This window comes from Hypanus sabinus, chromosome 17 (genome assembly GCF_030144855.1).
Source record: "Hypanus sabinus isolate sHypSab1 chromosome 17, sHypSab1.hap1, whole genome shotgun sequence".
Classification (NCBI taxonomy): domain Eukaryota; kingdom Metazoa; phylum Chordata; class Chondrichthyes; order Myliobatiformes; family Dasyatidae; genus Hypanus; species Hypanus sabinus.
The window spans coordinates 11,837,353-11,863,320 of record NC_082722.1 but is presented as its reverse complement, the minus strand read 5'-3'; the positions used below and the strand labels follow the sequence as shown (position 1 = coordinate 11,863,320).

The window sequence follows — 25,968 nt, the reverse complement described above, 5'->3', positions numbered from 1 at the left end:
ACTTTTCTCTTTGGAACGTAGAAGAATGAGAGGGGACTTGATAGAGGTCTACAAGATCATGAGAGGCATAGATAGGGTGGATAGTCAGTACCTGTTTCCCAGGGCATGAATAGCAAACACCAGAGGGAATATGTACAGAGTTAAGGGAGGGAAGTTTAGGGGAGACATCAGGGCTAAGTTTTTTACACAGAGTGTTGTGGGTGCCTGGACTGACTTGCCAGGGATGGTGGTGGAAGCTAGAACATTAGGGGTATTTAAGAGCCTCTTGGACAGGCACATTGATGAATGAAAAATAGAGGGTTACGGGGTAGTGTGGGTTTAGTACTTTTCTAAGGAATATATGGGTCAGCACAACATCAAGGGCTGAAGGGCCTGAACTGTGCTGTAGTATTCTAGTGTCTAGGGTCTAACATCCACACATCAAGAATGAATGTACATTGAAGAGGGGATGTGGGACCAAGCTTGGGCAGAGATGGTTAGAATTAAGTATCATTCCTTGTTAGTCCTATTGTCTTTGCCAGGAGGCTGACTGAAATATACATAAACATACAGGTACAGGATACATTGAAATATAGAAAATAGAAGTTAATAGAACAGTACAGCAGAGATGCAGGCCCTTCGATCCAATGTGTCCATGTTGAACACAGTGTTCCCCACTCTAGCTAGTCCAAATTTCCTGCACTCGGACCATAACCCTCTAAGTCCTGTCCCTGCATGTAAAGTTACGATTGGGCCTGCCTCAACCTTTTCTTCTGATAGCTCATTCTGTTTATTCACCACCTTCTGCTTGAAAAAATTGCCCCTTGGTTCCCTTTTAACGTTTCCTCTTGCACCCTAGCTCAATGCATCATTGCTCTGGACTGCCATTGCCTGGAGAAAAGACTTACCATAAAACCTTATCTATGCCTTTCATGATTTAATATTTTCAATAAGGTCATCCACCCCCCCCCCCACCCTTCTTCTGCATCCCAAGCAATAAAGACTTGCCTGACCTCTACCAATAACTCAGTCCCTCTAGTCCTGGCAACATCCTTGTAATTATTTCCGGTGAATTAGGTTAGTTAACTCCTTCACCCTGTTGTACCCTTCCAGCCAATCATGGCTTAACCTCCCTCCCAATATCAAATTCCCATGGCTGCCCACAAAAGACATTTGTGTCTGTAAATCTATCTCCTTAAATATATACAATATCTTAGCCTCGAGGACCATCAATACTGGACAATTCACAGGTTCACTGCACAAATGTCTTGTCAAAAATATTATGTTGCATCCTTGTTCTGGAACCCACAGCCAGCGGAAATAATCTTATTGCTTTATGAGACATGTAAGAATTTTATATGCTTCAATGAGATACCATCTCATTCTTATAACCTCTAGAGAAAGTAGGTCTATTTAACTCAACGTCTTGTTATGTGGCATTTCCACCTTGTTAGGTGTCTGCTGAAGGCTTGCTGCATGCCCTCCATGGCAATTACATTATTTCTTGGGCATCAGAATTAGATTTATTATCAGTGACTTAAATGACATGGCATTTGTTGTTTTGTAGCAGCAATTCAGTGCAGTTAATTTTACTATACATTACACAAATAACCACAAAAAAGGAGAATAACAAGGTACTATTAAAGGTTCAAGGACAGATTTTACAATGATCAATTAACCTACCCAATATGTCTTTGGACTGTGGGACGAAACTGCAGGAGATGGAGAAAACCCATCGGGAAGACATAAATACAACAGAATTGAACTCCAAACTCTGACACCCAAAGCTGTAATAGTGTTGCATTAACTGCAGCTACCATTTACATCATCCTTCACTGTGTGTCAGAAATGCAAGAGTGTCAGAGGGCAGAAATGAGGGCTTTTGCTATTACTAAGGAGGAAGTGCTGGGGAAGCTGAGAGATCTGAAGGCAGGTATGTCACCTGGAGCAGATGGACTATAACCCAGGGCTTAGAAGGGCATGGTTGAAGAGATTGTGGAGGTATTGGTAGTGATCTTTCAAGAATCATTAGATTCACAATCACACATCAACTCCTGTTTGAGGAATGATTTGGGTCCATTCCAATTTGTCTATCATCACACATCAACAGCAGGTGCATTTCATTGGTTCTTCACTCAACCCTGGAACATTTGGATAGTGAAGTGTATACATCAGGATGCTCTTCACAGACTATAGTTTGACATCCAATACCATCATCCCCTCAAAACTAATCAATAAGCTCCAAGATGGGGGTTCATTAGCTCCTCGTGCAACTGGATGCTTGGTTTCTAACTTGCAGATCCCAGTCATTTTGGGTTGGCGACAACATCTTCTCCACAATCACCATCTGTACAGATGCAACATAAAGTAACATGTTTAGCCCTGGCGCTATTTGCTTTATATTTATGACTGTGAGGCTAAGTACTGCTCCAATGCCATATTTAAGTTTGTTGATGACACCACTACCATTGGTGGTGATGAATTAGCATAAAGGAGGGAGTTGAAAATCTAGCTGAGTGGTGTTTATAACAATAACCTCTCACTGACTGTCAGCAAGACTAAGGAGCTGATTATTAACTGTGTGAGGAGGAAACTGGAGCCCATCCTCATTGGGAGATCAGAGGTGGAGAGGGTCAGCAACTTTAACTCCCCCTGTGTTTCCATTTCAAAGGATCTGCCCTGGGTCCAGAACATAAGTGCCATTACAAATAAAACACAGCAGCACCTCTACTTTCTTAGAAGTTTACAAAGATTCGGTATGTCATCTAAAATTTAGAGAAACTTCTATAGATATGCAATTGACTGGTTGCATCATGAACTGCTATGGAAACACCAATGCATTGAATGGAACATCCTACAAAAGATAATTGATATGGCCCAGCCTATCACAGGTAAAGCCCTCCCCACCATTGAGCACATCTTCATGGAGAGTTGTTGCAGGAAAGCAGCATCCATCATCAATGACCCTCATCATGCTCCCTCTCATTGTTGCCATAAGGAAGGAAGCCTCAGAGCCTCAGGTTCAGGAACAATTTTTATCCCTCCAATATCAGGCTCTTGAACCAGAGAGGATAATTTCACTCATCTTCACTCACCCTAACACTGAACTGTTCCCTCAACCTATGGATTCACTTTTAAGCATCTTCATCTCATGTTCTCAATATTTATTGTTTATTTATTGTTTTTTTTTTAATTTTTGTATTCACACAGTTTGTTGTATTTTGTAGGTTGGTTGTTTGTCTGTTTTGTGTGCGGTCTTTCATTGACTCTATTGTGCCTCTTTGCATTTATTGTGAATGCCCACAAGAAAATGAATTTCAGGGTTGTACATTGTGACATGTATGTACCTTGATAATAAATGTATTTTGACATTTGGACCTTGGTATAGTTTTGGAATACTGGAAAATTGCAAATGTCACTCCACACATTAAGAATGGAGGGAGGTAAAAGACAGGAAATTATAGTCAGTTAGCCTGACTTTGGAGGTTGGTAAGATGTTGGAGTCCATTACTAAGGATGAGATTTCAGCACATGATAAAATAGGCCAAAGGCATTGTTGTTTTCTTTAGAAAAAAATGTTGTTTGACAAATCTGTTGGAAATCTTTGAGGAAATAACGAGCAGGATAGACAAATTGGTGGATATTGTGCACTTGGATTTTCAGAATGCCTTTGACAAGTTACTCCACATGAGGCTCCTTAACAATATAAAAGTCTGTGGTATTACAGGAAAGATACTAGAATGACTAGAAGATTAGCTGACTGGCAGGAGGCAAAGAGTGGCAATAAAGGGCACCTTTTCTGGTTTGCAGCTGGAGACTGGTGGTATTCTGCAGGGTTTGTGTTGGGACCGATCTTTTCATGTTATATGTAGATGATCTGAATATGGAATTAGTGGCTTTGTGACAGTTTACAGAAGCTATGAAGGTAGGTGGAAGTGTAGGTGATGTTGAGGAAGCTGGGAGTCTGCAGAAGGACTTAGACAGATTGGAAGAATGGGCAAGGAAGTGACAGATGGAATATAGTGTAGGGAAGTGCACGGTTTTGCAAATTGGTGGAAGGACAAAAGGCATATACTATTTTCTAAAGGAGAAATAATTCAAAAATCAGAGGTGCAAAGGGACTTAGGGGTCCTTGTGCAGGATTCCCTAAAGGTTAAGTTGCAGCTTGAACTGGTGCTAAGGAAGGCAAATGCAATGTTAGCATTCATTTTGAAAGGACTAGAATGTAAAAGCAAGGGTGCAACTTTGAGGCTTTATAGGGCAATTGTCAGACTTCACAGAGTGAGCAGTTTTGGGCCCCTTATCTAAGAATAGGCATGTTGGCATTAGAGAGGATCTAGAGGAGGTAAACGAGAATAATTCCACATATAAAGAGTGTTGATACTCTGGACCTGTACTCACTGGAATTGAGAAGAATGAGGGAGGATCTCATTGAAATGCATTGAATATTGAAAGACATGGATAGAATGGATGTGGAGAGGATATTTCCTATAGTAGGAGAACCTAGGATCAGAGGACACAGTTCAGCATAGAGGGATGTCCCTTTAGTACAGAGATGAGGAGGAATTTCTTTACCCAGAGGGCGGTGAGCCTGGGGAATTCATTATCACAGATGTCTGTGGAAGCCAAGTTATTGGGTATATTTAAAGTAGAGGTTGATAAGTTCTTGATTAGTAAGGGCATTAAAGGTTGTGGGGAGAAGGCAAGAGAATGGGGTTGAGAAGGTTAATAAATCAGTCATGATGGAATGGCAGAGCAGATCTGATGGGCCATATAGTCTAAATCTGCTCCTATGTCTGATGATCTTATGTTCCTCGTACAGGATTCCCTAGAGGTCTGAACATTGAAAGGTCTGGATGAAGTGGATGTCGAAAGGTTACTTCCTACAGTGGGAGAGTCTATGACCAGAGGGCAAGGCCTCAGAACATAAGGATGTCCCTTTAGAATAGAGATGAGCAGGAATTTCCTTAGTTAGAGGTTGGTGAACCTGTCAAATTAAAGTGGTTTTGAGGAGGAGGTAAGAGAATGGGGTTGAGAGGATAATATATTAACCATCATGGAATAGCAGAGTAAACTCAACGTGCTGAATGGTCTAATTCAGATTTCAAGTCTTATAGTCTATACATTCTATACATAGATAAAATATAAGTGTTTGAAAATAGCACCAATGCAATATAGATTATTGCCAAACAATGCTGGTATTTCGGGGCTGAGGGGAAAGTGAAGAAAAAGTTTTAATCTCCATTCTGACCCTTGCAAGCAAGCAAATAAATAAATAAATAAATAATGCGAAGAACATGAGTTGTATAGTCCTCAACAGTGAGTTTATAAGTTGTTGAGTCAGTTCAGCTTTGAGGTGTGGGAAGTTATCCACATTCCTCTATTACCCCTGTGGTTGTACAGTTCAGAACCCAGAGAGTGGAACTTTCAAGAGGAAGGTTGAATGCTACAAGGATGCACAGTTTAGTCCAGATGGTCTGGTCCTGTGCTGCATTCTGTGCAATGCTAAGTATGTTTACTTGATGAGGGCTTGTTGCCTCCCAGTTGATGTGACTAATATCAGATTGTATCTGTTCCAGGATCAAACTATTGGCCATCCAGGAAGTGCTGCATGAAGATGCCTTAGATAAGGTAACCTCATTTGCTTACCTTGCTTAGTTTTATACATGGAATGTTTTTACTCTAAGCACACAGACGGTCTTGCATTTGAGAGTATTCCAAAACATTTCTCAGCTAAAAGGGAAATCTTGCTCTGCAAAAATTTTAAGAAGCCTGTGATTTTCTTTCACTTTTTTTTTAATCTCTGTGCTTTTGGTCATATCAAGCAGACTAAAATGAAGTAGTGAGAGTTAAGAAATTCAGATATTACCTAGTTAAGAAAGGAGGATAAAAAAAATTGGAAGCTTCTGATCTGTTGCCCTCACATCAGTGGTAAGGAAAACATTGAAATTTCTAATGAAAGATGTCTGGAATAAACAATAACAGGATTGAACAGACTTTATTGGAGTTCTTGGATTATATGAACAGCAGGGAAGGAAAGGGGAAACCAGTGGATGTGTGTATTAAGGTTTTCAGAAGGACCTCAATAATGTCCTATACATGACAATCAGAAAGGACATGTCACATGGAATTAAAGTCAAACATTTTTACTCCTGAATCAAGAATGCTAAAGATAATCTACTATACTCACCATATATATTTCTATGTATTAGGAATTTGCTGTGGTGCATTGGCATGATATACAACAAAAAAATTCAACAATTCTTTAGAATCAAGAACTATATAAAAACAAAGTTAGAAGTTGAAGTATGGATATGGAATAAATTGCACATAAATACATAAATCCCAGTTTGATTGTGAAAGGTGCAAAATTCCAGCACTCTATGTATCACATAGTTCCAGACCAAGTTTCAACACCCTAGCTCCAGCTGGACTTGATCCTGGTCAATCCCTCCTTTCTCAGCAGCGTGCTTTTCACATGCTGCTACCATTGTGCAGGTTGCAACACAGATTACTCATGGTGTGTTGCACAATCAAGCTGTAGTCAAAGAGATTCCATTATGCTAAATAAGAAGGGAACACTTGCATTAATATCAGCAAGGAGTCTCATCCAGATCTGCTGGAGCAGTTTGCTAAGCCCTTCAAGGAAGATCTAAGCATCCACAGCCTGAAAACTCTGTCACAGAGAAAGTGGAACTTCTGGGGAATACCGTTTATAGCACAGCCTTTGGAAAGAAGATCTTGAACATAAATGACTGGTGTGAAGCCAGATCCCTGTTGTTGAAGACAAACGTGTTGCCCTAGCTGAGAGTAAGTCTTCTCCAATTAAGAGAATCCTACAGCCCTTCAGGGCTGGAGGTGAAGTTCAGCAGACTGTTGGGCACTATGGCAATGAATATTGAATGCAGCTCAGTAAAGGTGTCCAGATCACAACACTGACAGGCAATATCAGGGGTATATATGATGGCATCAAGATAGCCTTTGACTCCTCTCAAAGCAAGATGGCTCCCCTCAAATCTATCAATGATTTGACAATCACGATCAGGGCAAACAGATGGAGAGATGGAACATTACTCTGACCTCTACTCCACTGTCACCACCACATCCCTGAGTGTCTGCCAAAAATGGAAAAACTGGAAACAGAGGTGACCCTAAAGGAGCTCAGCAAGGCCATCAATAGTTTAGCCTCAAGGAAGGCACCAGGCAATGATGGCATTCTCCAGACCTGGTCAAGCATTGCATGACAGCCCAACTGAATCATTGAATGAAGTCCTCTGTCAGTCCTGGCAGGAAGGACCTGTACCACAGAATATAAGGGACACCAACATCCTTACCCTCCACAAAAAAAGGCAAGAGAAGTGACTGTAACAACTAGAGGAGCATCTCCCTCTTGAATGTTGTTGACAAAATCTTTGCTCAAGTCTTCATGGACCATTTACAGAAGTTGGGTGAATGAATCTATCTGGAATCACAAAATGGCTTCTGCTCTTCTGTGCTGAAAGGTCAACTGTCAACATAAGATTTCTTGTTTCCACCAACTGAAGGAGAAGTGCAGAGAACAAAATATTTTGTGTTTATTGATCTCACCAAGGCATTTGACTCAGTCAGCAAAGACGGGCTGTCTCAGATCGTCTGTGAGGTAGGCTGACTGACAAGGCTGCAGAGCATCCTATCGAATCCTTCCACAGCACGAAGGGGACTGTGCAATACAACCGCAGATCTTCAAAGCCCATTGACATAAGCAGTGGCTTCAGGCAGGCTGTGTTCTCACCCTAACGTTCACTGGGATCTTCTTTGCCCTCTCCTAAGGCAAGTGTTTGGCACTGCTATATCTACGACACTCTAGCTTTTTAACCTTGCCTGCCTAAGAGCCAAAACCAAAGTGCATGAGGCTATGATCAGAGACATGCTGATTGCTGATGATGCAGAAGCTGCAACCCCCACTCTGCTGCACATCCAGATCTTGATGGATCACTTTTCCCAGGCTTGGAAGGAATTTAGTCTCTCTATAGGTGTGAAAAAGACAAATATCTTGAGATCAGGTGTGGAGGAACCACCAGTCATTACCATTGATAACTACAAACTAGAAGTTGTTCATCAGTTTACATATCTAGGGTCCATCATCAGTGACTACCTCTTCTTGGGTGCAGAAATCGACCAGAACAATGGGAAGGCTGCAACAACTCTTGCCCTCCTCACTGCACATGAATGGCAGAACTCCACATTCTCTGTCAAAACAAATATGACAGTGTGCAATGCTTGTGTCACCGGCACACTCTGACAGCAGCAGAAAATTTTTGAATGGAAGAAGGACACTACCGTGGCTGACAAGTGAAGTCAGAGCCAAAGTAAAAGCAAAAGAGATGGCATACAAGGAAGACAAAGCTAGTGGGAAGATAGAGGATTGGGAAGCTTTTAAAAACTTGTAGGAGGAAAGTAAAAAGATCATTAGGAAGGAAAAGATGAACTATCGGGGAAGCTGGCGACTAATATCAAAGAAGATACTAAAAGCTGCTTTAAGTATATGAAGGGTAAAAGAGAGTTGAGGATAAATATAGAACTGACAGAAAATGACGCGGGAGATATTGAAATGAGAGACGCAGAGATGGCAGAGGAACTGTCTGTGTATTTTGCATTAATCTTCACAGTGGAAGACATCTGCAGTATACTGGACATTCAAGAGAATCAGGGAAGTGAAGTATGTGCAGTGAAAATTACAACTGAGAAGGTGCTCATGAAGCTTAATGGCCTGAGGGTGGATAATTCTCCTGGACCTGATGCAATGCATCTTCCGATTCTGAAGGAAGTAGCTGGACAGATTGCAAGAAGCATTAGCATTGATCTTTCAAGAACTGATAGATTCTGGCATTGTGCTGGATGACTATAGAACTGTAAATGTTACTCCTCTATCTAAGAAGGGTGGGAGGCAGCAGAAAGGAAATTATAGACCTGTTAGCCGGACATCATTGTTGGAATTGATTGTTAGGGATGAGATTATGGAATACCTGGAGGCATATGACAAGATAGGCCAAAGCCAGCATGGTTTCCTAAAAGGAAAATTCTGCTTGACTAACCTACTGCAACTTTTTTTAAGGAAATTACAAGCAGGGCAGGCAAAGGAGTTGCAGTAGATGTGGTGTATTTGGATTTTCAGAAGACCTTGACAAGGTGCTGCACATGAGGCTGCTTAGCAAAATAAGCGCCCATGGAATTACAGGGGAGTTATTAGAATGGATGGAGCACTGACTGATCAGCAGAAAACAGAGTGAGAATAAAGGGATCCTATTTTGGCTGGCTGCCAGTGGAGTTCCACAGGGGCGGTGTTGGGACAGCTGCTTTTTACAATGTATGTCAGTGAATTAGATTATGGGCTTAATGGATTTGTGGCTAAATTCGCTGATGATACAAAGATAGCTGGAGGAGCAGATAATGTTGAGGAAATAGAGAGCCTGCAGAGAGACTTGGATAGTTTAGGGGAAATGGGCAAGGAAGTGGCAAATGAAATACAATGTTGGAAAGTGTATGGTCATGCACTTTGGAAGAAATAAACAGGCAGACTATTATTTAGGTTGGGTGAGAATTCAAAATGCAGAGATACAAAGGGACTTGGGAGTCCTTGTGCAGGACACCCTAAATGTTAACCTCCAGGTTCAATCATTGGTGAGCAAATCAAATGTAATGTTGACATTCATTTCTAGAGGTACAGAATGTAAGAGCAGGGTTGTGATGTTGAGGCTCTATAAGGCACCTGTGAAACCACACTTGGAACATTGTGTGCAGTTTTAAGCTCCTTATTTTAGAAAGGATATACTGACATTGGAGAGGGTTCAGAGAAGATTCATGAGAATGATTCCAGGAATGAAAAAGGTTACCGTATGAGGAATGTCTGGCAGCTCTTCAACTGTATTCCTTGGAGTTCAGGAGAATGAGCTGGGATCTCAGAGAAACTTTCTGAATGTTGAAAGGCCTGAACAGATTAGATATGGCAAAGTTATTTCCCATAGTAGGGGAGTCTAGGACAAGAGGGCATGACTTCAGGATTGAAGGCTATTGTCCATTTAGAACAGAGATGTGGAGGTGTATAAGATGATGAGAGGCATTGATCTTGTGGATAGTCAGGAGGCTTTTTCCCAGGGCTGAAATGGCTAACATGAGAGGACACAGTTTTAAGGTGCTTGGAAGTAGGTAGAGAGGAAATTTCAGGGGCAGGTTTTTTACGCAGAGGGTGGTGAGTACGTGGAAGGGGCTGCCAGAGACAGTGGTAGAGATGGATATGATAGAGTCTTTAAGAGACTCCTGGAATGGTACATGGGTTTTAAAAAATAGAGGGCTGTGGGTAACCCTAGGTAATTTCTAAATTAAGTACATGTTCGGCACAACATTTTGGGCCAAAGGGCCTGTATTGTGCTGTAGGTTTTCTATGTTCTATGTTCTAAATTACTTTAGTCAGAGGGTGGTAAATCTATAGAATCTGTTGCCACAAGGGCCATGGAGGCCAAGTCATTGGGTGCATTTAAGGCAGAGATAGGCTCTTGATTAGCCAGGGCATCGAAGGGTATGGGGAGAAGGCAGGGAAGTAGGGATGACTGGAAGAATTGGATCAGCCCATGATTGAATGACAGAGCAGACTCGATGGGCCAAATGGCCTACTTCTGCTCCTGTCTTATAGTCTTCTAGACCCGGGCAATATACATTAAGCAGGAAAGAAGGCTCAACACCTTCTATGTAAGATGCCTTTGTTGCTTCTTGTGCATCACTTGGAGAGAGAGAGTACCCGGTGCTGGTGTTCTCGTATGCCAGTCTTCCTAGTGTGCACACTGTGGCTGGATGAGCCACATCTGATGCATGCAGGATGGATACATTCCAAAAAATATCTTGAATGGTGAGCTGGCTTCAGGCAAGTCTACCACTGCCAGCAGGACATGAAGGGACTGGACATCAACATTAAGTCCTGAGAGGAACTTGCAGCTGACCACACCAGGTAGAGAAGCATCCTGAAACAACACATTAAGTTAAATGAAGGAAAATTCGTGAAAGTGGCAGAAAACATAGGAAGAAATGCTACAGCTCCAACAGAGCTAAGACCACTTATAGATGTGACTTTTTTAACAGAGACTGCCACTCTCCCATTGGTCTTGTCAGCCACAGCCAACAACATAGAAAGCTAGGACACAACATCTATGGTCTTCTTCAACCAATGGAGGGCCACAGGAATGCTTTGAAGAGTTTAAAGAGCCAAGAAATTAGGAAACACAGATGTTCAAAGAGATCTCGGTATCCTTGCACTCAAGGAAAATGAAAGCCAGCATGCACACCCAAGAAGAAATGAGTAAGACAAATGGTATCCTGGCCTTTCTTACAAGAAGAACTGAGTACAAGAGTAAAAGTGTCTCAGTACAACTGTATGAGCCATTCAAGTTTGAGTTTCAAGTTTCAAATTTGAAATAGTAACTTTTAATTATTATCTTTATTTGTCACATGAATGTCAAAACAGAGTAAAATGTATCATTTGTGTCAAAACAAATCAGTGAAGATGGTGCTGGGCAAGAGTTGCCACAATTCTGGTGCCTATACAGCATGATCACAACTCATTAATCCTAACCAAATGCGGAAGAGAACCAGAGCACTTGGAGAAAACCCACATGGTCTTGGGGAGAACATACGAACTCCTTACAGGCAGTGGTAGGAATTGAATCCCAGTCGGTGATCATTCTGTAATATCATTACACCACCTGCCACCCACTTGAAACTTGAGCTTCCACTGTTGGAACTGCACTGGAGTGTTGTGCATTTATGTTTGGAGTTGCCCAATGAAGGGACCTACTTGTCATACAGAAAGTGGGTGTAACAAAGGTTCACTAAACTGGCTCTCCCGGAATGGCAGATTTGCTGTCTGAGTAGTGATGGATTAGACTGTGTGTATTCTTTACAATTCAGAAGAAGAAGAAGAGGGGGTGTAATTGAAACACAGAATTGTTACAGGGTTTGACAGGTTGAATGCAGGGAGATTGTTTCTTCTCCCCAAGGAGCCACCATCTCAGAGTATTAGAAAATACATTTGCGTTTGAGACAAAGAAAAATTTCTCAACACAGGGTGGCAAAGCTTTGGAACTTTTTTTAACCATGAAGGGTGATGAGAATCAATCTGAATCCATTGAAAACAGACTTTGATAGATTTCTGAACATAAATGGTATCAAGGGATAATGTGGTGAGTAATCATTAACCATTATTTTCAAGCTGTTAAACGAATTGGGGGGGTGGTGTTTGTTTTTAATAAAGACAAACTTGCAGTGGTCTTACGTTAGAACTTATTATTACTGAACTTCTCTGTTCTATCAGGAGGTACTGGAAGAGAGGTGACAATCATGACAGCATCAGCCTGTATATCTACGTTAACCTCTTGGTCATTCTTTTCTTTCTTGTCAACTGCTTGAGACAGTGCATCCACAGCAAACATAAATTTTCTTGCATATAAATCATCTTCTCATCATATTTATGCAGACTTATCAACATGCACTGTATCCTCATGGGACAGTCATTTAGACATAATTGAGACCAGTGGTTTATGGTCTGTCTCCACTTCAAAAGTTGTCCATAAATGTACTGATGGGACCTTTCACATGCATATGTGTTGGCAAGAAGCTCTTTCTCTATCTGTGCATAGTTGGCTTCCGCACTTGTTAAAGCCCTTGATGCATAGGCCACGGTTTGCCATGTGTCATCATGCTGCTGCTGCTGCAGTAGTTCTGCTGCAAGGTTGTGCTAGGACATGTCTGCCAAGATCCTATTCCAAAGTGGGGGTTGGGAGTTGGAGGAGTTAGAGAAGCAATCTTGAGTGGCACAATTTTGAGATGGGTGGAGGGTGCTGATAGTCATCTTAAGAACAGAGACAATACATGGAATAGTACCCTGTCCAAGGGATGATTAGAGAATGATACAGCAGATTCAAATGATTGGATGACCTTTCCTTACACCTAATTCTTAAGATCTCATTCCAAACACTTTAGTATCAGAGCAATACGCACAAAATGCTGGAGGAACTCAAGGGGTCAGGCAACATCTATGGAGAGGAATAAACAATTAACATTTCTGGCCAACTGGAAAGGGGAAGAAGCAGAATAAAGAAGTAGGTGGGGGAAAGATGTACAGGCTGGTAAATGATAAGTGAAGCCTGGTGATGGAGAAGGTAAATGAACAGGGGAGAGGGGATGAAGTGAGGAGCTGGCAGGTGATGGGGGGAAGAGGTTAAGGGTGAAGAAGAAGGAATCTGATAGGAGAGAAGAGTGGACCATAGGAGAAGGGGAAGGAGGAGGGGTGCTAGAGGAAGGTGATGGGCAGGTATGGAAAAGAGAATGGGAAAGAAAGAAGCCATAATGAGGATTGGAAAAAAGAGAATGGAGAAGTGAAAGAAATTACCCTAAGTTAAAGAAATTAATGTTCATGCTGTCAGGTTGAGCAGTAGAGGTGACCATGGACTGACATGTTGGAATGGGAATAAAAAGTTGACTTAACATAGTGAACACCAGGAAATCCCACCTATGGCGGTAGACAGAGCAAAGTACTCATGAAGCAGTCCCCCAGTCTACACTGGGTTTTACTGATGTAGAAGAGGCAGTAAAGGGACAGTGAAAGTAGATCTTTCTGGGACAATAAAGATAGATCAGGAAAAAGCAATAGCCCAGGAAGTGTTTGGCTTCAGGTAGATATCAATATCAATTTGTCAGCCAAAGTCATTCTGATCCCAGTATGCTATATTGATTCACATGTTTCAAAAAGGATCTGGCAGAAAGTGATGGGATTATGGGACAGTGACAGTTTGATACCAGAGGGTCAGAGTCAGCACTGGCAAACCAGCCAGTGTGTTCCGTATTCTTCAACACCCACCCCGATCTTATCCTGCATGCTGCTATTAGGTGCCTTGATATAAATTAGAGTACAAAAGGTGAAATTCCATGACAGAAAAAAATTAGAAATCCCATTAAACAAGTTATCTGGGTACCAGATTTCCAAACAGACCAAACAGGGCAGCCATTTTAACATAGGATCTTTAGCATGACAGAAAGGATGTAATGAAAGTGGTGAATACAGCCCAGTCTATCACAGGCAAAGCTCTCAACATCAATGAGCACTGCCACAAGAAAGCAGCATCCATCATCAAGGAACCCTACCATCCAGACCACACTGTCTTCTCACTATTACCAACAGGCCATAGATACAGAAGCCTCCATATCCACACCACCAAGTTCAAGAACAGTTATTACCCATCAACCATCAGGCTCTTGAACCGGCTTGGTTAACTTTACTCATCACAACTCTGAACTGATCTCATAGCCTACAGATTCACTTTCAAGGACTTAACAACTCACGTTCTCAGTGGTAATTATTTTCGCTTGGGTGTCGCTTTTGATTGATTCTATTGCATTTCTTTGTTTTACTGTGAATACCTGCAAGAAAATGTATCTCAGTGTAGTACATGGGAACAAATATCTACTTTGATAATAAATTTACTTAAAATTTTGAACTGCCCCACATTACACCCCTGCACTGCAGACTCAATATGTGCATCATCTCAGTGTGGGAATTGTTGATGCAGTAGGGGAGGCCATAGACTGACATGTTGGAATGAGAAAGGGAAGTAAAATTAAAATGTGTGGCCAATGGGAAAGCCTGCCTTTTGTGGTGGATGGAGTGGATTTTTGCTATGGCAGTGTTAGAGATAGGTTATGCTTGGGGGTCATAGTAATACACTTTGCAAAACAGCATTTCTGGGTTTTTTTTTTTTGCCTAGTCAGTAATGTTCATCTGTTGCACGATGAACTCTGACCAGCTGGTGGGTCTGTTTGAACTATGCACTTTCCAGCTCCAAAGTAAACTGTGGTGAGTCACACATCAGGAGTCAACCTTGCCAATGACCTCTCACTGAATGATAAGCATATACACAAAGTAATTTTGTTCCAGTTTCAAACCCTTTATTTCTGGAAGTTCTAAACTAATTGATTCTGTGTTCTGGATGAGCAGTGATTGAAGTTAGTGGAAAGGATGCATTGTCCTGTCAGAGCTACTCCAGGGAAGTTTGGACAATCCACACACTCAGTTCCCATTGGAAGGCATGCATCAGCAAAGTTCCCACAATGAGATGACCCACAGATTGAGTATGCAGTGCAGGGGTGTGATCTGGAAGAGTTCAAAGTAATTTTATTATCAAAGTACATATATGTCACCATAGACTACACAGATAAATTTTCTTGCAGGTATTTGCAGTAGGACAGTGAAATGCAATAGAATCAATGAAAATTACACACAAAAACTGACAAAGTGGGCACAAAGATAAACTAAGGTTACTCTGGGCGAGATGATGTGAGATCAGTCATCTTATTATGACTGGAAACTTCAATTTTGATTTAATTCTGAGTCTCAGGCACTACATATATTTTAGCTGAAAGAAACTGAATCACCATCCCTCTAATTTTTACACTAACTAATGTAAAAGAGTCCTCTTGAGTTTTCTGTATGTCTTGCCCAAATCTGTCAAAATTTTGTACACCTCAAAGTAATATTCTCTTACACTTCATTGTGGAAAAGAAAGGCATGCTAGCCTTGTCAGTTTCTCCTCATAACTTTAATTCACTAGAATCAGAAATAGGATTTAATATCACTGGCACTTGTCATGAAATTTGTTGTTTGCGGCAACAGTCCATTGCAATACATTAAAATCTACTGTAAATTACAATAAGAAATATATATTGAAAAGTTAAGTAGTGCAAAATTAAATAAGCAGTGCAAAGGAGAACAAAATTATGAAGTACAGTAGTATTCATGGTTCATTCTCCATTCAGAAATATGATGGCTGGGAAGGGTGGGGTGGTTGAAGAAGAAGCTGTTCCTAAAACATTGAATGTGTATCTTAAGGCTTCTGTACCTCTTCTCTGATGGTAGTTATAAGAAGAGAACATGTCAATAGATAATAGGTGCAGGAGTAGGCCATTCGGCCCTTTAAGCTAGCGCTGTCATTCAATGTGATCATGGCTGATCATCCACAATTAGCTCCCCATTCCTGCCTTCTCCCTATGTCCCTTGACTCTGTTATCTTTAGGAGCTCTAAGTAACTCTTTCTTGATAGCATCCAGAGAACTGGCTCCACTGCCTTCTGAGGCAAAGCATTCCATAGATCCACAACTCTCTGGGTGAAGAAGTTTGTCCTGAACTTCATTCTAAATGGCCTACTCCTTATTCTTAAACTGTGGCCTCTGGTTCTGGGCTCCCCCAACATTGGGAGCATGTTTTCTACCTCAATTGTGTCCAATCCCTTAATAATCTTATATGTTTCAATCAGATCCCCTCTCATCCTTCTAAATTCCAGTGTATACAAGCCCAGTCGCTCCAATCTTTCAACATATGACAGTCCTGCCACCCCAGGAATTAACCTCATGAACCTATGCTGCACTCCCTCAATAGCAAGAATGTCCTTCCTCAAGTTTGGAGACCAAAACTGAACACAGTACTCCAGGTGTGGTCTCACCAGGGCCCTGTACAACTGCAGAAGGACCTCTTTGCTCCTATACTCAACTCCCCTTATTATGAAGGCCTACATGCCATTAGTTTCACTGCCAGCTGTACCTGCATGCTTACTTTCAGTGACTGATATACAAGAACACCTAGATCTCGTTGTACTTCCCCTTTTCCTAACTTGTCACCATTCAGATAGTAATCTGCCTTCCTGTTCTTGCACCAAAGTGGATAACCTCACCTTTGTCCACATTAAACTGCATCTGTCCACTCACCCAACCTGTCCAAGTCACCCTGCATTCTCCTAACATCTTCCTCATATTTCACACTGCCACCCAACTTTGTGTCAGCTTCAAATTTGCTAATGCCCGAGATGATGGGAGTCTTAATGATGGAAACTGCCTTTTTTAAGGCATCACCTTTTGAAGTTGTCATCGATGGTGGAGAAGCTAGTGCCCATGATGGATCTGGCAGAGTTTGCAACCCTCTGCAGTCTTTTCCAATCCTGTACAGTGGCCCTTCCATACAACACATTGATACAACTAGTCCAAATGCTTCCACGGTACATCAGTAGAACTTAGTTGGAGTCTTTTGCAGACATACGAAATCTCCTCAAACTATATGTTCCAGCACTGTGACTATCATTATCACTTGCTCTGACAATGTCCTCATAAAATTCTTTGCACCATTTCTAACACACATTCAGCATATAGATTGCCAACCAAGGTGGCACAGAGACTTCAGCTGTTTCTGAACTAATGTCTTCAGTCTGATTAATATGTTTATAAATGCATTTATTATATAGTTGGCCTTTTTAATACCATTGCTTCTAAGCCTTCAGGCTGAGTGGGAGTTGCATAGGATGAATAACAATTATAATAACAATTATGAATAACAAATAATAACAATTATGAATATTTTCATAATAGTATTACTGAAAATCTCAGTCATGGAAAATTCTGTTTTGTTACATTAGGGCAAATTTAACACAGGACAGACAGCACGGGGGGGAAAAAGAAAATCGAGCCCAACACATTAGTGACTAGTGCTAAGACTCAAAATTATGACAAAGTTGCTTCACTTTACCATAACACAGTTTTCAATATTGCAGCACTAGTGTGCATAAATTTCTAGTCCAGTGTATTTGGATCACTCAGTGGAATGTGCAATTATGTATGGCATCCGTTAATCTTGCGAGGCCATGGATCTGCGCTTGGAAAGACTTCTCCAGGGCATAGGCTTGGGCAAGGTTGTATGGAAGACTGGCTGTTGCCCATGCAGCAAGTCTCCCTGTCCATGCCACCGATGTTGTCCAAGGGAAGGGCAAGGGCTGATACAGCTTGGCACCAGTGTCGACACGGGAGTTGCCGGAACGAGGTTGAAGACAACGTCGGACTGCCTTAGGGACTCCAGCTCTGGATTTGTCCTCAGGCTTCACTCCCGAAGCCTTGCTCGTGAGTGGGTATGGCCACAAGGCAGCGGAGGTTTGAAATCAGAGTTTTCCCTCTCTTAGATGGACTGCCTTCCCAGGCTGACAAGCTCCATCTACCTGAAATGTGCAATTAAGCAATATTAAAAAGCAATAAACAAAGAAATATCTTGCTTTAGGTTTTGTAAGCATTAGAAACAAAACACTAGAATCAGATTTATTTTCACTGACATACTGCATGTTGTGAAATTTGGTGTTTTGTGACAGAGGTACAGCTGAATACATGATGGTAGCATAGCGGTTAATGCAATCATTTACAGTACAGGCGATGTGGGTTCAGTTCATGCTGCTGCCTGCAAAGAGGTTGTACATTTACCCCATGCTCTAGTTTACCCCCAGAGCACAAAGATGTACTGATTGGTTGGTTAATTGGCCATTGTAATTTGTCCCTGATAAGCCTCAGACTAAATCGGGGATTGCTGTGCAGCATGGCTTGAAAGGCCATGCTGAATCTCAATAAATAAATAATAAAATATTCTCTAAATTATAAAAAAGAAATATATAAAGTATATATTTTTTGAGATCATAACTGTCTGAGAACAAATGAATAACAGTGTGGAAGGAATGGGCTTACAGAGTTAGTGACCTTTCTGAGTTTAACGTCTTATCCTGGTGTGTCCTACATAAACAATGTTCCCAACTGTCTCATCTGTCACCATCGTCTCACATTCCTTCCATCCTAACCTCTGGTCAGACCAAATTTTTGCTTTAGAGGCTCTGACCTTGATGGACTAAGATCTGTGATGTACATTTAACCCAAAACAACTTCATTGTAAAAATATCCAGCAAGAATTCAGGTCATTCACCCCCAGCCCTTGAATGTGCTCTCCTTGTGATTATTTGGATTTCCAGGATTAGTGACACATTCCAAAACTCACTCTAGTGCTAAATTCAGATGCCACATAGTCATTCCTCAGTGTTTTCTACTGTCTGCATACCTGCTTTCATTCCTGAGTTAATTTATAGATTCCAGAGTGGCAGTCCTCTCATTATTTCAGTTAAAGTGATTTTGAAGAGCAAAAAAGACCTCAGTCTTTCAATTCAGTTAAGATAGTACTGTGCTGCATCTCCAATGAGATTGTGCCTCTGACTTAGTTGTATCTTAAACTTGTAGGATGATTTTGGGGACAGAGAGGAGAGGAGAGAGGAGAGAGAGGAGAGAGGAGATGGTGTTTAGGGACAGTGATGTGGCAGAGTTAGAGGTCAGATTAGACCTTGGGGAGAGGGATGTGGAGGAGATAGAGGTCAGGCCGTTGCTCAGCACTCAAAGTCCAGGGACATAAATGGGTGGTAAATAATATCCAGAGTCCAGTCCTCTGCTTTGTGTTCAAAGGCCAGCGACGTAGTTATGTGATAAACGGCATCCACATTTGGGCCTCCACTCTGCAGTTGAAGGCCAGCAACTTGGATAGGTGATGAAGAGCATTCATGGATGTCAGGTTGTTCCAGGTTTATGGGTCCTGGGATCGGATGCTCATGTGAGCAGGAGACATGAAGAAGCATGAAGACTGGTCATTTGGCATGCATGGACTGTGATGTCCTGTCATCAGCTAGTCCGGGGGTCAAAACAAAAGATCGAAACTGAAGGTAGATTGGGAGTCCAGAAGTTGAAACCTGGAGAGTGGAGGCCCTGAGGCCTGCATTGGACTGGCAGGACTGTCTGTGTATGTGTAGGTGGTGAGAGGGAGGATGGGATGGATGACTGGACTTGTTTTGCTGTTGTTGATTTCTTACTTGTTCTGTTCTGTGTTGTTCTGCCAAATGTTGTGGCTATGCTACGTTAATGCCGGATAGTGCAGTGACACTTGTGGGCTGCCCCTAACCTATCCGTAGGTGTGTTGGTTGCTGGCACAAATGACTCATTTCATCTTCTGCTTTGATATACATGCGATAAATATATCTGAATCTGGACTACAGATTCCACTCCCAGGAAGACTCCTGGCCTTTAATCCACCATCCAAAGAACAGATTTACTTGATCTTTGTTCCCATGGGAGATTCAGGGCTGAAACATTTATCTTGCTGTTCAGTTCCTCCTCTATCAAAACCTTAATGTAGAATAACATTTCACCAGGTCGAGCTACCTCCAAGGAAGTATTATTTATTTTAGTTTATCCAGTGTGTCTGTAGACCTGCAACCACTTGCTTCTTCCAACATCATCAGCAAAAATATTTGGCTAATGGCCAGGATGTGGGTAAGTCCATCCTTTCTCAGGAAGCCTGCATAATCCAGAGGGGGCTGAGATGGCATAATGCAATCCATTTACCAACAGATACATGGACAACCATAAAATGCACATCAACAGTTCCAGCCTGTTAGTGGTTGAACAGGAAATGCCATCAGTGGCATACTCAAACACAGTGTTCTTTCCACAACATTTGCTGGGAGATATTGACCTCAACTCTTCCTGGCTTTAGGTAAAGGATTTGTCCAGTTTTTGCATTGTGGTTTACATTATTAGCTGAGTAACTACTAAGAATGATGTTCCTGCTGTGGAAGATGTTAATATAAGACTCTCAAGACTGATCCTTGGTAGGCAGGACTAATACGAGAGGTAGATTGTGTCAATCAGACAATAACACAAGTGTTTCTGCAGATGGTAATGTTGATTGGCACCTGATCAGATCCAATAGTTTAGACAGGGCAGAGTTTGTTAAGTGCGTCCAGGACGGATTCCTGTCACAGTATGTTGACAGGCCGACTAGGAGGAATGCCATACTAGATCTAGTATTAGGTAATGAACTGGGTCAGGTCACAGATCTCTCAGTGGGTGAGTATCTGCGGAACAGTGACCACCGCTCCCTGGCCTTTAACATTATCATGGAAAAGGATAGAATCAGAGGGGACAGGAAAATTTTTAATTGGGAAGGGCGAATTATGAGGCTATAAGTCTAGTACTTGCGGGTGTGAATTGGGATGATGTTGTTGCAGGGAAATGTACTATGGACATGTGGTCGATGTTTAGGGATCTCTTGCAGGACGTTAGGGATAAATTTGTCCCGGTGAGGAAGATAAAGAATGGCAGGGTGAAGGAACCATGCGTGACAAGTGAGGTGGAGAATCTAGTCAGATGGAAAAAGACAGCATACGTGAGGTTTAGTAAGCAAGGATTTGGTGAGTCTATTGAGGAATATAGGGTAGCAAGAAAGAAGCTTAAGAAGGGGCTGAGGAGAACAAGAAGGAGGCATGAGAAGGCCTTGGCAAGTAGGGTAAAGGAAAACACCAAAACGTTCTTCAATTATGTGAAGAACAAAAGGTTGACAGGAGTGAAGATAGGACCGATTAGAGACAAAGGTGGGAAGATGTGCCTGGAGGCTGTGGAAGTGAGCGAGGTCCTCAATTAATACTTCAGTATTTACCAATGAGAGGGAACTTGATGATGGTGAGAACAATATGAGTGAGGTTGATGTTCTGGAGCATGTTGATATTAAGGGAGAGGAGGTGTTGGAGTTGTTAAAATACATTAGGACGGATAAGTCCCCAGGGCCTGACGGAATATTCCCCAGGCTGCTCCACGAGGCGAGGGAAGAGATTGCTGAGCCTCTGGCTAGGATCTTTATGTCCTCGTTGTCCGGAGGATTGGAGGGAGGCGAATGTTGTCCCCTTGTTCAAAAAAGATAGTAGGGATAGTCCGGGTAATTATAGACCAGTGAGCCTTGAGTCTGTGGTGGGAAAGCTGTTGGAAAAGATTCTTAGAGATAGAATCTTTGGGCATTTAGAGAATTATGGTCTGATCAGGGACAGTCAGCATGGCTTTGTGAAGGGCAGATCGTGTCTAACAAGCAAGAGTTCTTTGAGGAGGTGACCAGGCATATAGATGAGGGTACTGCAGTGGATGTGATCCACATGGATTTTAGTAAGGCATTTGACAAGGTACCACACAGTAGGCTTATTAGAAGGCATGGGATCCAGGGAAATTTGGCCAGGTGGATTCAGAATTGGCTTGCCTGCAGAAAGCAGAGGGTCGTGGTGGAGGAAGTACATTCATATTGGAGGGTTGTGACTTGTGGTGTCCCACAAGGATCGGTTCTGGGACCTCTACTTTTCATGATTTTTATTCACGACCTGGATATGGGGGTGGAAGGATGGGTTGGCAAGTTTGCAAATGACACAGTGGTGTTGTGGATAGTGTTGAGGATTGTCGAAGATTGCAGAGAGACATTGATAAGATGCAGAAGTGGGCTGAGAAGTGGCAGATGGAGTTCAACCCAGGGAAGTGTGAGGTGGTACACTTTGGAAGGACAAACTCCAAGGCAGAGTACAAAGTAAATGGCAGGATACTTGGTAGTGTGGAGGAGCAGAGGGCAACTAGTGGTGTCCATCAACCATGCACCTTATTATATCAGAACATTATATATGCAACCCATTTAGCATAGAAATAAAGTCAAAGTAGCCATTGAACTGTATGCCAGTATTGCCTATTTTAAGTGTTCATTCAGGTCTATGGAGTCCCATCTCAATAGAATTATGGTTTCAACAAACAAAAATGTTGTAAACAATAGAAATAGGCGAAACAATAAAGCTATTCTGGTGATATAAACAACCCCTTAAATACAGTATATTTTCAAGAATAGAATAAAAGAGACTAAAGTGGCATTTCTAGTGAAAGAAAAAGAGAGGAAAAAAAAGATGTCTTCTGGGACTCAGTGTAGGCTGTTAAGTAGACAGTACCAGCTGATTCTCATGGGTATGGAAGTAAACAAATCTCACTACTGCCTTAATCAGACCCCTCAAGCATGTCCTCGATGGAAATCTTCCGCCTCTGGTGATGAAAACAGGTGTATTTTCCCATTGTGGAGGACTCTCATCTTGCATGGATTATGTTGAAATCTGCGGAAAGTTCCTTTCTCGACGAACACTCTTCTGACCCTGTTAAATTTGTTTTGCTGTCATATTGTCTCAACTGAAAGGTCTTAATCAAAGAAAAGCTTGTTTCCCTCATACATAGTATTACACTGTTTAATGGAGCGGAAAACAGACTGATCTTGAAATTTCAGAAACCAAATGAGAACCACTCTGTCCTGGTTTGGTTTCAACAGTGCTAGAGTTCAGTGAACTCTTTCTAGGATGAAAGATCTGTTGGTGTCCAACTCCAGCCAGCACGGTAGCATGTTTGGTATGAATTCCAGCAGTGGTTGGTTTCCTTCAGTGCCCTCCTGGAGGCCGAACAACCGCAAGTTTTTCCTTCAACTCTGATTCTCCAGGTCTTCAGTCTTGGATTCCATGTAAGTGATTTGTTTCATGGCATTGGTTAGTTCAGCCTTGTTCTTTTTCATGTGCTTCTCTGCCGCCATTATTCGGTTTTCACCCTCTACCATCCGCGCTGTATTAGAAGCAACATTTCGCTTCACCTCCGACATACTGTTTTCTAAGGCAATGACAAAGCTGGCCAGCTTCTCTAGGCGGTCATCTATACTGTCCAGTTTGGATCCAAATCCTCCAAACTCAGAGCGAGGTAACTTTAATTCATCTAGCACTGCTGTTAGCTCCGCCATGTTGCTAGAAATTTCCTCATCTTCCTTCGTCAATGAAGTGTTGATTTTTGATTTTTTTGGTGCCGCGTTTTGGGTGAAGATATCACAGTTCTTGATTGTAGTTGTTTTTGACATAGCCCAAGTTCAGTTGGTATTGTTAACATAGCATTTTAAAGTTGTTTAGTGCAAGGTTAACCATATAACAATTACAGCACGGAAACAGGCCATCTCGGCCCTTCTAGTCCATGCTGAATGCTTACTCTCACCTAGTCCCACCGACCTGCACTCAGCCCATCACCCTTCATTCCTTTCCTGTCCATATACGTATCCAATTTTACTTTAAATGACAATATTGAACCTGCCTCTACCACTTCTACTGGAAGCTCATTCCACACAGCTACCACTCTCGTTCCCCCTCATGTTACCCCTAAACTTTTGCCCCCAACTCTCAACTCATGTCCTCTTGTTTGAATCTACCCTACTTTCAATGGAAAAAGCCTATCCATGTCAATTCTGACTATTCCTCTCATATTTTATATACCTCTATCAAGTCCCCCCTCAACCTTCTATGCTCCAAAGAATAAAGACCTAACTGGTTCAACCTTTCTCTGTAACTGAGGTGCTGAAACCCAGGTAACATTCTAGTAAATCTCCTCTGTACTCTCTCTATTTTTTTTACATATTTCCTATAATTTGGTGACCAGAACTGTACACAATACTTCAAATTTGGCCTTACCAATGCCTTGTACAATTTTAACATTACATCCCAACTCCTATACTCAATGCTCTGATTTATAAAAGCCAGCATACCAAAAGCTTTCTTCACCACTCTATCCACATGAGATTCCACCTTCAGGGAACAATGCACCATTATTCCTAGACAACTCTGTTCTACTGCATTCTTCAATGCCCTACCATTTACCATGTATGTCCTATTTGGATTAGTCTTACTAAACTGTAGCACAGGGTCAGGGTCAGACACAGAGAGAATCTCCCTCCACACATCACATCAGGTACTCCTGGGTCTGACAAAGAGAGAATCTCCCCACACACCTCCATATCAGATACACCCAGGGTCAGACACGGAGAGAATCTCATTGTATGGAGCCTCCACATTAAGCTGCCATCTTGGTTCGTGGCTCCATAGCGCTGGCTCTGAACCTTAATGCTGGTAGTCGAGTAGTTGCATTTTCTTGTTTCACTATACACCATAATTTTAAACATGAGGAATGATGGAATAAAAGCTAAATATTTCCACCCACGAACGATAGCAAATCCTTAGGATTAAGTCACCTCCTTGCCACTCCTGCTATCGCATAGATTTTCCTATCTGCCTGATTACAGAGCATCACTGAAAATGTCTTGGAGAAGGTCACCCTCCAATCCTGTTGTCAGAATTTATGGGAGTAGGACAGGGCCAGAGAGGTAAGGAGAAATGAACAGTAGTCTCATCCTCAACAAATAAAATCCCCAAACACAGGGAGGCATTTTCTAGATTAAGTATGTCTGCGATTGACACAAAAGATTTCATGGTTTAGTACCTGCAGGAGATCAATTGCAAAGGATTTGGTGTCTTAGCATCTGTGAGAGATTGGATAAAAGAGCTTGTTGTTTCATTTCTAGTCAGTGACGGAACAAGGTTTTGTTTCGTTTAGTCCCTGTCTGTGATGGGCAAAGTGGATCAGTGTTCAGTGGAAATTGGATAAGGAATTGTTGGATCAATGCCATTGATTGTACAAATGGGATTAGGTGGATTGGTGTTACTTAGTAATTGGATAAAAATGATCTGATAGATGGATTCCTGTTATGAGCCCAGTGGGACTGTACGGCAAGCAGTAGTGTATTGGGATCCAAGGTTTCTAGAGCACTTATATTTGTTAATTGTTGACTTAACTAGAGTCATAAAGTCCCTGTGCTTTCTGTTTAATCTTGTCAAGTTTTGACTGGCACAAGTTTTCTGATATTGTGATTATTTAAAGTGGACTCCCAATTAGCACTAATTGCATGTGCTACTTTTAGAAGCATAGAAAAACATAGAAAACCTACAGCACAATACAGGCCCTTCCGCCCACAAAGTTGTGCCGAACATATCCCAACCTTAGAAATTAGAACATAGAACGTAGAATAGTACAGCACAGTACAGGCCTTTCGGCCCACAATGTTGTGCCAACCCTTAAACCCCGCCTCCCATATACTCCCCCACCTTAAATTCCTCTATATACCTGTCAAATTACTAGGTGTACCCATAGCCCTCTATTTTTCTAAGCTCCATGTACCTATCCAAAAGTCTCTTAAAAGATCCTATCGAATCCGCCTCCAGCACTGTTGCCAGCAGCCCATCCAACACGCTCACCACCCTCCGTGTGTTTTAAAAAAAACCCACCCCTGACATCTCCTCTGTACCTACTCCCAAGCAGCTTAAACCTGCGCCCTCTTGTGGCAGACATTTCAGCCCTGGGAAAAAGCCTCTGACTATCCACACGATCAATGTCTCTCATCATCTTATACACCCCTATCAG

At 41.9% G+C, this 25,968-nt stretch overlaps 1 protein-coding gene across 1 annotated transcript in view; it reads left to right on the top strand.

Annotated features, from left to right (window-relative positions):
• The window catches only part of LOC132406688 (endonuclease/exonuclease/phosphatase family domain-containing protein 1-like), an 83,997-nt gene that overhangs the window by 13,306 nt on the left and 44,723 nt on the right, over positions 1-25,968 (top strand). The window contains exon 3 of the mRNA XM_059992543.1: positions 5,559-5,610. Coding sequence (XP_059848526.1) covers positions 5,559-5,610 — 52 coding nt within the window. The remainder of the gene's footprint in view (positions 1-5,558; positions 5,611-25,968) is intronic.